This window comes from Biomphalaria glabrata, chromosome 14, assembly GCF_947242115.1.
Source record: "Biomphalaria glabrata chromosome 14, xgBioGlab47.1, whole genome shotgun sequence".
NCBI lineage: Eukaryota > Metazoa > Mollusca > Gastropoda > Planorbidae > Biomphalaria > Biomphalaria glabrata.
In genome coordinates this window covers 26854335-26868748 of record NC_074724.1, presented here as the reverse complement: position 1 = coordinate 26868748, position 14414 = coordinate 26854335, and the positions used below count along the sequence as shown (strand labels likewise).

The 14414-nt window shown below is 33.6% G+C and overlaps 1 protein-coding gene across 4 annotated transcripts in view; it reads left to right on the top strand.

Annotated features, from left to right (window-relative positions):
* The window catches only part of LOC106055163 (dynein axonemal heavy chain 12-like), a 72085-nt gene that overhangs the window by 23661 nt on the left and 34010 nt on the right, over nt 1-14414 (top strand). For all 4 annotated transcript variants that reach the window (XM_056009538.1, XM_056009537.1, XM_056009536.1 and 1 more), the window contains exons 34-54: nt 479-697; nt 959-1078; nt 1372-1481; nt 2262-2445; nt 3056-3280; nt 4072-4257; nt 4934-5059; nt 5226-5414; nt 6060-6205; nt 7347-7485; nt 7803-7969; nt 8083-8275; nt 9312-9517; nt 9879-9953; nt 10197-10284; nt 10573-10751; nt 11335-11527; nt 11648-11809; nt 12537-12731; nt 12875-13008; nt 13707-13869. In XM_056009538.1, coding sequence (XP_055865513.1) covers nt 479-697; nt 959-1078; nt 1372-1481; nt 2262-2445; nt 3056-3280; nt 4072-4257; nt 4934-5059; nt 5226-5414; nt 6060-6205; nt 7347-7485; nt 7803-7969; nt 8083-8275; nt 9312-9517; nt 9879-9953; nt 10197-10284; nt 10573-10751; nt 11335-11527; nt 11648-11809; nt 12537-12731; nt 12875-13008; nt 13707-13869 — 3399 coding nt within the window. The remainder of the gene's footprint in view (nt 1-478; nt 698-958; nt 1079-1371; nt 1482-2261; nt 2446-3055; nt 3281-4071; nt 4258-4933; nt 5060-5225; nt 5415-6059; nt 6206-7346; nt 7486-7802; nt 7970-8082; nt 8276-9311; nt 9518-9878; nt 9954-10196; nt 10285-10572; nt 10752-11334; nt 11528-11647; nt 11810-12536; nt 12732-12874; nt 13009-13706; nt 13870-14414) is intronic.

Sequence of the window (14414 nt, the reverse complement as noted above, 5' to 3'; positions counted from 1 at the left end):
TTCCCCTTTCAGACCTTGTGACCTATGGGGCAGAAGATGTAAAGATCATCTTTTTCTGTGGCCCATAGTTAACGAGGGTGTCATGTGACCAGCACAACGACCAACCACCTTTACTTTTCCTCAAATAATGTCAGGTACCCATTAGAGCTGGCTGGACTCAGAGACGCCCAAAGATCCCAAAATCCGAGTCTTCACCAGTATTTGAACCTGGGAGGCAAAGGGCTTTACCTCTCAGCCACTGCGTCTCCTAAATAGTTGAAAATAATAGAAATAATAATAGTGTAATGTACTAAATAGTTGAAAAGAAGAGTAAATTACACTACCCAAGAAAGTTAAGTTTCATTTTAAGAAGATATAGTCACCAAGGAAAAAGAAATTATGAAACTATTTATATTAGATTATTCTGTTATAATGTTATTTATTGCAATCACTTTGAGGAAACTTGCTTAAAATGCCCTATTTAAAAAATATTTTGCAGGTTCCAGATTATGCAATGATTGCTGAAATCTCACTTTACTCATTTGGCTTTCTGGATGCCAGAAGTCTAGCAGTGAAAATTGTCACCACTTACCGCTTGTGCTCTGAACAGCTCTCATCACAGTTTCACTATGACTATGGCATGAGAGCCGTAAAGGCTGTTCTCTCAGCTGCTGGAAACCTGAAGCTTAAATTTCCAGATGAGGCCGAAGATATTTTGGTATGTCTATTAATTCATTTCTCTAAAAAAAAAAATATTTTAAAATTTGTTTTATTAATGACAAACCATTTAACATGTTTCAAGTACATTATAAAAAAAAATAATTCTTTTAAACATTTTTAAATCTCATCAAAAAATGTTAATTTCATGATTAATATTAAGAGTAAAGATATGTGTAAAGGTATGCATAAAGGTAGGTGTAAAGGTAGATGTAAAGGTATGTGTAATAAAATGATTGAATTTTGACATTTTTACTTCCAGCTTTTACGTTCAATTATTGATGTCAACCTGCCCAAGTTCCTGTCACATGACATTCCACTCTTTACTGGTATCATCTCTGACCTGTTTCCTGGACTCCAGTTACCTGAAGCTGACTATAAGGTGAGGGGCAATAGGTTTCTCAGGTTTAAAAAAAAAATGGCTACAATTAACTAATCTAACATAAAAGGTCTTAAAAGTGACAGAAGTTAGTTTTGTTATTTATTTTAATTGAGAAAAAAAATGGCTATGCTTATTACTATAATAATTATCTTTATTAAATTGTATTTTTAGAAGTCAATATCAGACAGGTAAAAAATATAATGAAAATTCAGTACATTTAGAACAATAGGTAGCTTGTTATTACTTTTAATATTATATGGTGCATACTTCTGAAGACCTTTTTTAACTTTCAGGTTTTCCTGGATGCAATGGTCAGAGTCTCACAGCAGAGAAATCTTCAGTTTGTCAAGTTTTTCAAGGAAAAGATCATACAAACTTATGAGATGATGATAGTCAGACATGGGTAGGTCACCAGTAGGTCAATGAGTTTACTTCATTCTATCTCATTGACAGGATACCTTTTTTTTTCTATCCACTTTATGCATTGCGTTGCAATAAAATATAAATACACTAAAGTAAATATCAGTGTACAAGATTTTTCTATGCTTAGAATTTGGTACATGCATAAGTTATTGAGCATTTCATAAATAGCTCATCTTTGGTACTGTTACTGTAAATTCTGTCTGTGAATCTTCTCTCTTTCCTTTCCACTACCAGTTAGCTGTTTCTCTCAAGTATCTACCCTAATCTCTATTAATGTTGAGAATCCTACATTCTGCTGTGCACTATAGCTATATCCATTGGATGGCTGCCTGGTCATGTGCTATATTCTCAGGACTGTTGTCTTGATGGTCCCAGGTAAAAAAAATCCTGCCCACCGCCATCCTCTGCCATCCTTTGTGAGGTTTGGGCTAAGATGTGGTAATCTTGAACTCTGTAGAAACATCTAAAAAATGTAAAGCAAATTTGAGATCAGTATCAAAAATTAAGATTCTATATTATTTTAACATTTTTATTGTTGCTATTAAGTAACAGCATTCTTATTTTACCACATTATATTTTGACTCTCAAATAAAAGAGCTATTGAACTTTGCCTTGTTTTTATTGTCTATGCTACTTGAATCTTTTTTTTTTGCAACGGTTCATGTAACTTTGTCTATAAGTTTTGAATCTTATTTTTTTATTTTGGGACTGGTTCATGTAACTTTGTCTATAAGTTTTGACTCTTATTTTCCTTGCACAGGTTCATGTTAGTAGGGGAACCTTTTGGTGGTAAAACTAAAGTCCTGGAGACTCTGCAGGAGGGAATGACTCTCCTCAACAATGAGGGGGAGGAAGAGTATGAGAAGGTCATTTCCAGAATCATTAACCCGAAGGCCATCACCATGGGTCAGCTGTTTGGTCAATTTGACCAAGTCTCACATGAGGTATGAGAAAATGAACAGATTTATTTTGATATTTAAGAAATGAAAAAGCATGTGCCTAAAATGGTTGATGTTAAAGTGCTTAAGTTTTGTCTTTTGAAAAAAAAGTTGTCACCAAGTAGAACACCGGAATATATTATAAAATTTTTGAAATCCAATTATACTTAATGTTCAAATAAAATTAGATTGGATTGAATTGGATCTGATCAGATCAATCCTGATTTTATTGAATCAAATTTGATCTAATCAGATATCATCAGATAGGATCTGAATGGGTATTATCTTATTAAATTTGATTATGAATCTAATTGGATCTAATCAGATCAGATCTAGTTGGACCTAAATGAATCAGATGAGATAGATTAGATTATCATTTAAAAAAATGGCAAGTATGAAAATCAAACCTACAACATTGGCCTTATTAGCGTGGCTGCTGTTGGTTGTTTTTATTTTATGTGTTAGTAGAATGGTTAAAAAAAAAAAGAAAAGAAAAATAGATTTATGATTGACTTTGAATTATAATTTTAACATTATATTTTTCTGTTTATTAATTTTTATATATACTTTTGTTTTGCATATTAGAAAATAAAACTAAAAATTAAGATTTTTGTAGTGGACAGATGGTGTTGTAGCTAATACCTTCAGAGAGTTTGCTTCCACTGACACCCCAGACAGAAAGTGGGTCATATTTGATGGTCCAATCGATGCCCTCTGGATAGAAAACATGAACACTGTGCTGGACGATAACAAAAAGCTGTGCCTGATGAGTGGTGAAATTATTCAGATGTCAAATGTCATGTCACTTATTTTTGAAACCATGGATCTCTCCCAAGCCTCGGTGAATATTTCAATAAAATTTATTTTTAAAACAAGATATTTTCTTTTCTTTGTTCTTAACTATATACATTTTTTGGGGAGGGGAAAATCTATTTTTAGAACCATCTTTTATTATTTATTTATACTTAAAATATTACAATGTTGAAAACCTTTTTAAAGTATTCAGATCATCATGGTCAAGCAACCATTAAAAAAAATAGAAGTAGAAAAATGGTTTGAGCTATTGATAACTGGGAGCACAAAAGATGGATCCTGTGATCATTAAAGATGCCCTGACTGGGTCTTCCTATGGTGTTGGCAACCCGAGTCTGAATAAGCCAATATAGCCCAGTGCAGGAAATGCCATTGTACTGTTAGTTCTTATTTAGCACAGTTCAATTTATATTTTAACTTCATGCCCTTGCTTCAGGATTAAAATAAATTTAATGGCACAGCTAATAGGAAGAGGCCAGGAAGCTGATCTGTATCAGTAATGCCTTATTTTTTTTGGCTGTCCCATAGTTGTGCAATCTGATCCAACAATTCAGATTAGTCAAATGCTCTTGATTGGAATAGAAACATACATAAAGTCACATGCTCTTGACTGGAATGGAAACATACAATGACTACACATTATCACAGAGTTTCTGTCTAGGGCATTTGGAAGAGAGGATTTAAGATAATGATAGCAGCATTCTTCAAATACAAAATGAAATTTCAACTTTGCCTTTGCTAAAACATGTTTATATAGCCTTTAACTTGAGGGGATACTTTGGTAATATAATTTACTCAACAAAATTATTTTTTCCCCAGCCTGCTACAGTCAGTCGCTGTGGGATGGTTTATCTTGAACCTACGACCCTTGGCTGGCGACCTCTAGTCAAGTCTTGGCTGCATGAGTTCCCTAAAGTTGTGGGAGAAGAGAGCATAGAGTACCTTGGGGCTCTGTTTGAGTGGTTGGTTGATCCTTGTCTGGACTTCATCAGAAAGAGTTGTAAGGTCAGTGCTAGGTAGTGGAATTTTAGAGTTGGCACCATGAGCTTTTCCTTTTGAAACTTCTCGTATGCTAGCAGATACTGACTTTTGATACACATCCACGTTCACAAGTTACGATGAGCTTTTCCTTTTGAAACTTTGAAACTTCTAGTATGCTAGCAGATGCTATCTTTTGATACACATCCACGGTCACAAGTTAGACTATGCCATTGTCTGTTATGGTCTATTCTCTTCTTAGATTTGTGTCTTCAGTGGTAGCTTTTCTAAGTGTTACAAATGTATGTCCTTCTTTCTTTTTAGGACAAAAATCTTGTTTAGAAAATTTTGCACACCATCTTCTAAGTCTATATCTAAATGGCTATCATTAGAATATAAAATCAAGTAGATTTCTAAATTGGCTTAACAAAGATTTTTTTCTTGAAAAAAAAAAGGGGGGGGGATAGGGCAGGGTAAAATAATGTTCCTTTTTCTTGATTAGCTATTAAGAGCAAAATAACCACTCTATAAGCTTATTAAGGAGATATTTTCTTTTTTTAAAACGTATTTTTATTGTTTTACTTTCAACACATTTGCAATCAACTTTTTTTGTTGGTGTTCAAAAGTATAAACTTGTTTTGATTATCATAGACAGCATTCTCAGTGGCTAATAGTTCTAATTTGCTTTTGTTATCTGCTTTAGGAATATGTTCAAGGCAGTGCAGCCAATCAAACCAAGTCTCTGATGTTTTTGATTGACATGCTGATGCATGAAGGGATACATGCAGAGGATGCAGCTGAGAACAAGCATCTGAAATCATGGCTAGTGGTCAGTCTGACATTGAGCTTTGTGACATCCTTTTGGCTTTAAGTCTTTTCTTTACATACAGCAGTTTAATGATTTTGTTATACACCAATTGGTTCTTTTAATAGGATTAACTTAAAACTTTTCAAAAGTTAATTTTCTTAAACTCCATATAATTTTTTTTTTTAAGGCTGCTGTTCTGTTTGCTATCCCATGGTCAATTGGGGGCTGCATTGATGTGGACAGCAGGGCCAAGTTTGATACATTTTTCCGTGACCTGGTTGCTGGGAAGATAGAGACCAGTCCAATACCAAAAGAGATTGGGAAAGTGGAAAACATGATGCCGACAGATCATCCAGTTTATGATTTTTATTACGAGGTAGTGGGTGTTTTTTTTTTTGTTATCTAAACTTTTGTTTTTCTTCTTTAATTTTCTTCCTAGAATAGATATATTTTCATACAAAAAAAACTACATATGAAAACAATTAAATCTTTTTCTGAGATACTCTGGCATTTTTACTTCTTGGTAGACATTCAAAACTTCTCATGTGACTAAAGAGGCCAATACTCAATACACGACCAGGGTTAAAGACTAATCATTTGTAATCACCAGAAACTGCAGCATTTTAAATCTTTTTTTTTTTAATTCTGGTGTGTTCATGTCTGCAATCCAAGACCCCTCCTTTATGCTTGCCCTCCATGTGGGCCTATCCTAAGCTTTTTTCTCCCAACTGTTGGTGTTGATATACTCTGTTATATATTGTAAGATATTTCTGTTACAGAATATTGTCTAAAATATTATTTACATAATTTCTTTTGTTTTGTGCTTTCTTCCTCTGTGCTTATCAAAAATAATTGTCTTGCATGGGAAATAGATCCTCTGCCATGCCCAGCTGTTGTTAGCTTCTTTAGTGCCATGAAGGCATTGATAAAGAAACCAACATAACAGATTTGTAAACCATTCTATTTGTATACAACTTGAATGCAAACTTATAAAAGAAAGTGGTTTTCTCTATCCAAACAGCAAAAGGCCAAAGGTCAGTGGAACCACTGGAATGTTTTATTGAGAGGTACAGAACCAAAGACCACCAAGATCAGGGAGATGCTTGTGCCAACTATGGACACTGCCAGATATACATTTATCATGGACTTGTGCATCCACCACAACAGGTGACTTGGCATGATGTGTGGGCTCTGCAATATTAATCTGTTTCTTACCTTTTTTGCCCCTTGTCAAAATTTTATAAATATTTTATTGTTAATTTATTATCACAGTATTTTAATATCTTAGTCTACATTTATTTTGACTTGTAGATTTCTGTTTTCTTTATAATAACATAAAAAGGAAACATTATGACCCACTGCAAATATTTATTGCTTCAATATATTTTACTTGACTCAAGTTTTTTAAAGCATTGTAATCTATATAAAGTAAAAGTTAAAATTTTTTTTTAGTGTAAATTTTGTAATTAATGTAGGCTGTGTGGTTTCTAATTTATGCATTCATAACAAATAATACAAAGAAAAATTGTCTCAATAATCCTTTTGTCTCTATTCTTTCCATCCATCCATCCCAGTGGCACTACAGCCCATGCTCTTGCATATCTTTCCATTCTGATCTATCGAGGGCTTTACATCTCCATGCCTGGATTCTTAGCTGTTTTAGATCTGCATCTACATCATCAAGCCATTATACTTGTGGTCTGCCTTTAGGGTGCCTGCCTTTTTGTTTTTTTGCCGTCTGTCATTCTTTCGAAGTGACCTGCCCAATGTAATCTATTTCTTTTTATCGCTGTATGGAAGGGTCTTCAAATAACTTGTATATTTCTTGGTTGGTGCAAGTCCTCCATCCGGTTTCCTCATGTATGACACCATACATTTTTTTCTGAGGACTTTCCTTTCCTAAGTATTGAGCAGATTTTCTGTTGTTGTTGTTTTTCTTAGTATTTAGCAGATTTTCTGTTGTTGTTTTTTTCCTTAGTATTTAGCAGATTTTCTGTTGTTGGTTTTTTTCCTTAGTATTTAGCAGATTTTCTGTTGTTGTTTTTTTTCCTTAGTATTTAGCAGATTTTCTGTTGTTGGTTTTTTTCCCAAGTACTTAGCAGATTTCCTGTTATCTTTTTCCCCAATTATTTAGCAGATTTTCTGTTGTCTTTTTTCCCTAGTATTTAGCAGATTTTCTGTTGGTTTTGTCTCTCCATTATTTAAAAACGTTTATTCAATTGTTAAGAGATTTAAAAATGATATTATCCAAGCAAGCTCATCTAAAACATGGGGAAAAATTCCACAATTTGTTTTTGTTTCCCTTTAGGCCACTACTCTTTGTTGGCCCAACCGGCACAGGAAAAAGTGCTTATGTTCAGCAGAAATTGATGCATGATCTGCCACAGGAGAAATATCTGGCAACTTTCATTAACTTCTCAGCACAGACAAGTGCAAATATGACACAGGTATAAGTGCATGTAGTCTGACTGATGATATCTATTTGATTATTTAAAAGAAAAACAAATGCAAATACGACACAGGTACATGTGCATGTAGTCTGACTGATGATATTTCATTATTTAAAAGAAAAACAAACATCTTTTTAGGAAATATTTTTACATATCTTTAAATATTTTTTTAAAACAAGTTCAACTTCAAATTTTTTTTTCAAATGTTGTGAACAAACTTTTATAAATAAAAAAAATAATTAACCAAACATTTAAAAAAAAAAATATCTTCTGCAAACCTTTTTTTTTTTAAAAAAAATGTCTCCCTTTAACAGAGCATCATAATGTCAAGGCTAGACAAAAGACGTAAAGGTGTGTTTGGACCTCAGGTGGGAAAGAAAGCCATCATATTTGTAGATGATTTAAACATGCCTGCCAAAGAAGTTTATGGAGCACAGCCACCTATAGAGCTGCTCCGCCAGTTTATCGACCATGGCAACTGGTCAGTTTTCTTTTCACATCAAATCTTTTCACCATTAAAATAATTAATGTGTCTTAATATCAAATCGATGGTTCTATTGTCTATGAATTGTTCAAGCTTGTTGGTCTCCACAGGTATGACCTCAAGGACACTAGCAAAATAGTTCTCCAGGACATTCAGTTCTTGACAGCCATGGGGCCACCTGGTGGAGGGCGTAACACAATCACGCTCCGCTTCATGCGCCACTTCAACATCGTCTCCATGAACCCATTCAATGATGAGTCCATGACCAAAATTTTCAACACCTTGATTACAACTTACCTCAGGGTAAAGCAGTTGTGTTTCACTTCCCCCCCCCCTCCTCTTTTGTGACATTGGTTACACTCCAAAGCAGTAATTTTCATAATGTTCATAGAAAAGTTTGGTCCTCTGAAAAAAAAATTGTTTTAGAGGCTATTACATCTAGACATTGTTTAATTCAAAAAAAAAAAAAAAAATTGTGTAATATGCATGTTAGGGGGGCACGTTGGTTTAGTGGTGAAGCACATGGCTTCCGAACCTTTGGGGATTGGGATTTTGATTGTCAGGAGTTTTAGGAATCCCTGAGTCCATATAACTCTAATGGGTACCTAAATTTAGTTGGTAAAGTAAAGGCGGTTAATCAATGTGCTGGTCACATGACACCCTGCTCATTAACCATTGGCCAAAGAAACAGACGACCTTAACATCATCTGCCCTATAGAGCACAAGGTCTGAAAGTGGAACTTTACTTTTTTTTTATTGCATCGTATACTGTATGCACAAAAGACCTATGTTTGAACACCAATCATGTGCAGGAGGTTCGGTCTAAAAAATCTTCACTTTTGAACATTTTAAACTCGTAAACTAAAATATTACATTGGCTGAATTTGAACTTGAAGGATTTTTATGACCTAAATGTTTTAATTGATAATTTAGACTTCATTCACACATTTTTTTAAATTTATAATAATCCCATTGATGAAGAGAAAGGCATCAAATTAATTTAATTTATGTCAGTGTGTCTTGAAGAATCACATAAATTAGCAGACTTCATTTTGATAACTAGAAACCATACAACACTTTTTAAAAAATCACATTCTTTCACTGGCAGTTGCTTCATACACTTTAGGTCAAAACTCTTTCTTATTTCCCCCATAATCTGGATCAATGACAATAAGTTTTGAAACTATTCTTGTATAATTGATGTATTTAAAAAGAAAAGGAGAAACCTTTGAACTTACTTTGCTAAGTAGAATACACTTTATATGAGTCTTTGCTTTATAACTTGTAACATTTTAGCTGCATACTGAAAAGTTTTTTAAGCATTTACTTTTTTTTTTAGCAACAAGAGTTCTCTTCTGATTACTTCTCTGTGGGCACCACCATTGTCAACGCTACCATGGAGATGTACAAAGAGGCCATGAAGAGCCTTCTGCCAACCCCAGCCAAGTCTCACTACATCTTTAACCTGCGAGACTTTTCCAGAGTGATCCTGGGTATTTGCCTCATCAAGAAGGACCAGGTGCAAGACAAGAAAACACTGATGAAGTAAGTCTTGGCTCGGATATAAATTCACACCCATTTCTGAACATTGAATGACAAAAATAGAATGACAAATAGAATTATTTGCTTTCAATGTATTTATTAATAATGGCAATGTCTTCAGTTTCGAAGATTAAAGATGATTGAAGTGTTTCACATGACTATGCAAACACAATCATGACCTGCTGTTGTCCGCCTGGAGTCTAATAAAGTTTTCTTTGTGTCTTGTGTACATGTCTTCACCTAGGGCTTTACAACATGTGATAAATACAGATTTTAAATTTCAAGTTGAGAGGAACCATATTTTATTTCATTACATATTTTGATTCCACATTTTCATTCCAACCATTTTTTTGACTATTTACAGACTTTGGGTTCATGAAGTAATGAGAGTATTCTATGATCGTCTGGTTGATGATTCTGACAGAGACTGGCTGTTTAAGTAAGATCATTTTGTTTTTTCTATTAACATGATACTTTTATTAGCATTGATGAAAGCAACTGTGGAATTTAATTCCTTGTGTTACATAAACTTTGTTATCAAAATAAATGACAAACGTGAATGAAAAAAAAAAAAAATAATGTAAAATAGAACATTAATAAATTTTCATTCTTATCTCTACTAGTTATTTTTTGTTTACTCTTTAATTTTTCAAAGAATAATTTATTTATTTTTTTGCTCCAGGACAGTGTCAGGTTTACTGAAGGATCACTTCAAAGAAAGTATGGACAGTTTATTTGTTAATTTGTCAGCAGACACACATGGTGGCAAGGTAAGTTTATTTTTGTCTGTTTTTCTTAATTAAAAATTTCTACAAATGTTATTTCTGAAAACTAGTTTCGAAATATAAACATACCTATCAAATATATTTTCACATTTAAAATAATATAATTTTAATATAAAAATCTATAAGTTTGTTTAGTTGCCATTTGCTGCGATGGACTAATTTAAAAGTTAAAAAAATGTGATTCTAATTTGCATTTAATTGAAACATTAAAACTCTTCTGCTAAAAAACTTCTATCTGCCAAAACATTGAAAATATTTTTCTATTTTCCTCAGGTAAAAGAAGAAGATCTACGTAGCTTGATGTTTGGTGACTACATGGACCCAGACGCCATACCAGAAGACAGAATGTACAAAGAAGTGGCCTCCCTTGATGATTTTTACAACGTTGTGGCAATTTGTTTGGAAGAGTACAACAATACTCATAAAAATGCCATGAACCTTGTCATATTCAGGTTTTTTTTTGTTTTTTTTTTTATTTATTTTTTCTTTAAAATGTGGAAAGTGTGGGCTATTCAGATAGGTCTGGTTCAGGCTAGAAGATTGTAAATCTTGTAATCAACATGCAAAACTAAATAACACATAAATAGACATACAGTAATCTTTTTATTTGAAAGAATGACTGTAAACAAAAGGTTGAAAAATTTCCCTCTGTAGTTGAAGAAGTCCAGCTCAAATGCCAACTTTACATATTGAAAGTTCTATTCCATCTGCTCAAGAATTTTTAGGGAAAAGGAAAGCTCTTTTTTTTTTTTTTTCACTCTCCTTGCATTGAAATGTAAATTTCAACATATTATCTTCTGCATTAAGTTGGAGGAATCAGGCAAAAAGTCCTATATGTGAGATGAACTGGGCACAGGTTTTCACGCCAGGCAGCTCTCCATAAAGCCTTTGGGGGGCACTATCTTCTTCTGGCCTCTTGATTAAGTACGCAGCTTTGAAGAGTGTGTCAAGCATTCATATGGAATACTTAAAAATGTTTTTCCTATAAATTAATTTATGACCAAAACGTTTATATTTTTATTCATTGATCATTAGATATGTGTTGGAGCATCTGTCCCGTATTTGCCGTATTCTAAGACAACCAGGTGGAAATGGACTTCTGGTTGGCGTTGGAGGCAGTGGGCGTCAGTCTCTGACACGTCTGGCCACGGCCATGGCAGGACACAACCTGTTTCAGCCAGAAATCTCCAAAAACTATGGCACCAATGAGTGGAGAGAAGACATCAAGGTGAAGTTGAATGTCAAGTCTGTTGTTTTTTTTTTCTTACTTTCTTCAAAATGAAGAACATTATTAATGTAGTCAATGAAGTCTGCAGGATGTTCATTTGTTTATTTCCATCACGTTCAGAGTGTTTTGAATGCTGCAGGAGGTCAAGGAAAGACAACTGTGTTTTTGATCACTGACACTCAGATTAAACAGGAATCCTTCCTAGAAGATATTGACTCATTGCTTAACACTGGGGAAGTTCCAAACTTGTTTGCTTCTGATGAGAAAGCAGAAATCATGGAGGTAAACATCCCATTTTGTTACCTTCTAGAATAGATAATTTAGTATTCTTATCTAATGATATGTGTAAAGCTGATTTTATGGTTTATTTAATATGTGTAAAGCTAATTAAATGATAATTTAATGAAATGTGTAAAGCTTATTTAATGTTTCATGTAATACAATGTGTAATGCTGATTTTATGTTTTATTTCATGAAATGTGTAAAGCTGATTTTATGTTTTATGTTTTATTTAATGATGAGCACAATTGAAAAATTTGCCTAGTTTCAGAGCTATAGATATTTTGGAACTTTAAATTTACTCTAGGATATTATGAACTTTCTTAAAACCATACAGAATTTTTTCTAGCTTTCTTAATTGATTCTCATTTGATTTTTCAAAAACTAATAATATTTAAAATTACTTTTAACAGAGATTTTGTTTTCACTGATAACGAACATGAAAACATTTAAATAAATGATCTCATAAGGAAATTACAGGTTAATGTTTAAACATTCTAAAATTATGTCATTGAAAATATTACATTTGTCTTTAAATAAACCATTAAAAAAACTGAAACTCCAAAATAAGATTAACGACACTAAACATTTTCACATATTATTATAGATGAATCAAAATTGGCCAAGATGTAATATGACTTATTTTGTGGTATGCTTCTGGATGGTGTATACTTTGATTTTAAAAATAAAGAGCAAATAAAGAGCATCTGGACATTTTTCATTTTTTTAGGCTGTGAGGCCTGTAGCTCAAGCTGGCGACAAGAATGCAGATTTCTCTCCCCTTGCACTATTTGCATTCTTTGTGAATCGCTGCAGAGAAAATCTTCACATTATCATAGCATTCAGTCCTATTGGTGATGCTTTCCGCAACAGGTTGCGCCAGTTCCCCTCTCTCATTAACTGCTGTACCATTGACTGGTTTCAGGTAAGAGAATTCTATTTTTTTCAGAAAACTGTTTCATCCTGTCAATTTTAAAAACATTTTTTCTTTAAATCAATATGTGTAATTTTGTGTGTAAAATTATTAATTAGGTATTCATAAAGTTTTTTAATATCTTATCTTTAAAGGCTTGGCCAGATGATGCGCTCATGAGGGTTGCCAACAAGTTCTTGGAAGAGGCTGACATTGAAGACAGAGAAAAAGTGGAAGTTGTCAACATCTGCAAATCCTTCCACCAGAGTGTCAGAGATCTTTCAGAAAGGTTTGTCTCCTCTTTTATTTGCTTTTCTTGCAATGCATTTTTTTTTCCTTGTTATAAAACTAATAAGAGAGAACACAGCTCTTCATTTTGTTTTGAATGAAACAGCTTTTAAAAGTGTTAAATAACAATAGTAATAATAATCTTTATTATCTGGGAGGAAATTTATCTTACAATTTTGGGCAACATCCAGTCATGCTCTAACTTTCATTAACATTAAAGGTGGAAGATAATGTTAATATTAATGAACCAAGGTCATTGTGATCATGGCTTGATTCTTCAAGTCAGATCAGCCATCTTACAGTACCCTTAATGGTTTTGAAATAAGTGTACAAGGAAAAACAAAAAATGACAAGAAACAGAAGTGAAGTCAACATAAAATGTGAATGAGAAGGAAGGTGAAGTATTCTCTGGATAAAATAAATTTTGTGTATACCTTTGGAACAACTGAAATGAGTATTACTGTTTATTTATTTCCCTATTTCTGATTTGAGATATCAACAGTGTTGAAGTGTGATGTCCTACTAGAGTTATGTTTAACTGTTAATCTGTATATGTTTTTAAATTTGTTAAATCAGAACTACAATTTAAAAGATTTATCTTTGCATAATATTAGGAGTAATTTTATTTTGTTTGTGTGGTTATGCATTTCATTATTATTTGTAATGGTTGATGTCTCATTTGGAATGTCTATGTAATAGGTTCCTCAGAGAATTAGGTCGCCACAACTATGTCACACCTACATCTTACCTGGAGCTGATCAACTCTTTCAAGAACTTACTTCAGAAGAAACAAGATGAGACAATGAAAGCCAAACAGAGATACATCGTAGGCCTGGAGAAACTAGCTTTCGCAGCATCTCAGGTAAACAGATTAAATTAAATTAAATTCGAATTTTTTTGTATAACTGTCATTCTTAAAGGTGTAAGCAGGACACAAGGTCAAGGCTGGTCACAAGAATGTGACATTGCATGATCAGAGATCATGAATGCAGGTCCATGTGGGTGACTGTCAGCTGAGGTCACAGGCTTATAGCATGCTCAGAGCGCTTTGGTCCAATCTCACTTGTCGACCAGTTGGGGGGGAGGGGGTATCTAGGAGTTTGTTTTCCATGCTGCCTTTAGGCGCTCAGTAAACACAACTCTGCCCGAGTCGGGTGTCAAACCTCGAGCTCCCTTCTAGCAAAGCCAAGCTAAGTTCAAGCGCATTTAGCCTCTCGACCACGCTTCCCACTAGCTGGCCGTGGGAGGAAAGTTCTTATTAAATACTGTGTCATTTTATTGTATCTCAGTAGCGTTTGTGTTATATTAACAACACCTATGAATCCACACGTCAGATGATTTGGAGCAGATACAACATAAGTCTATCTCTTCAAACACCATTGTGACAGTAATAATGTATATTATGTT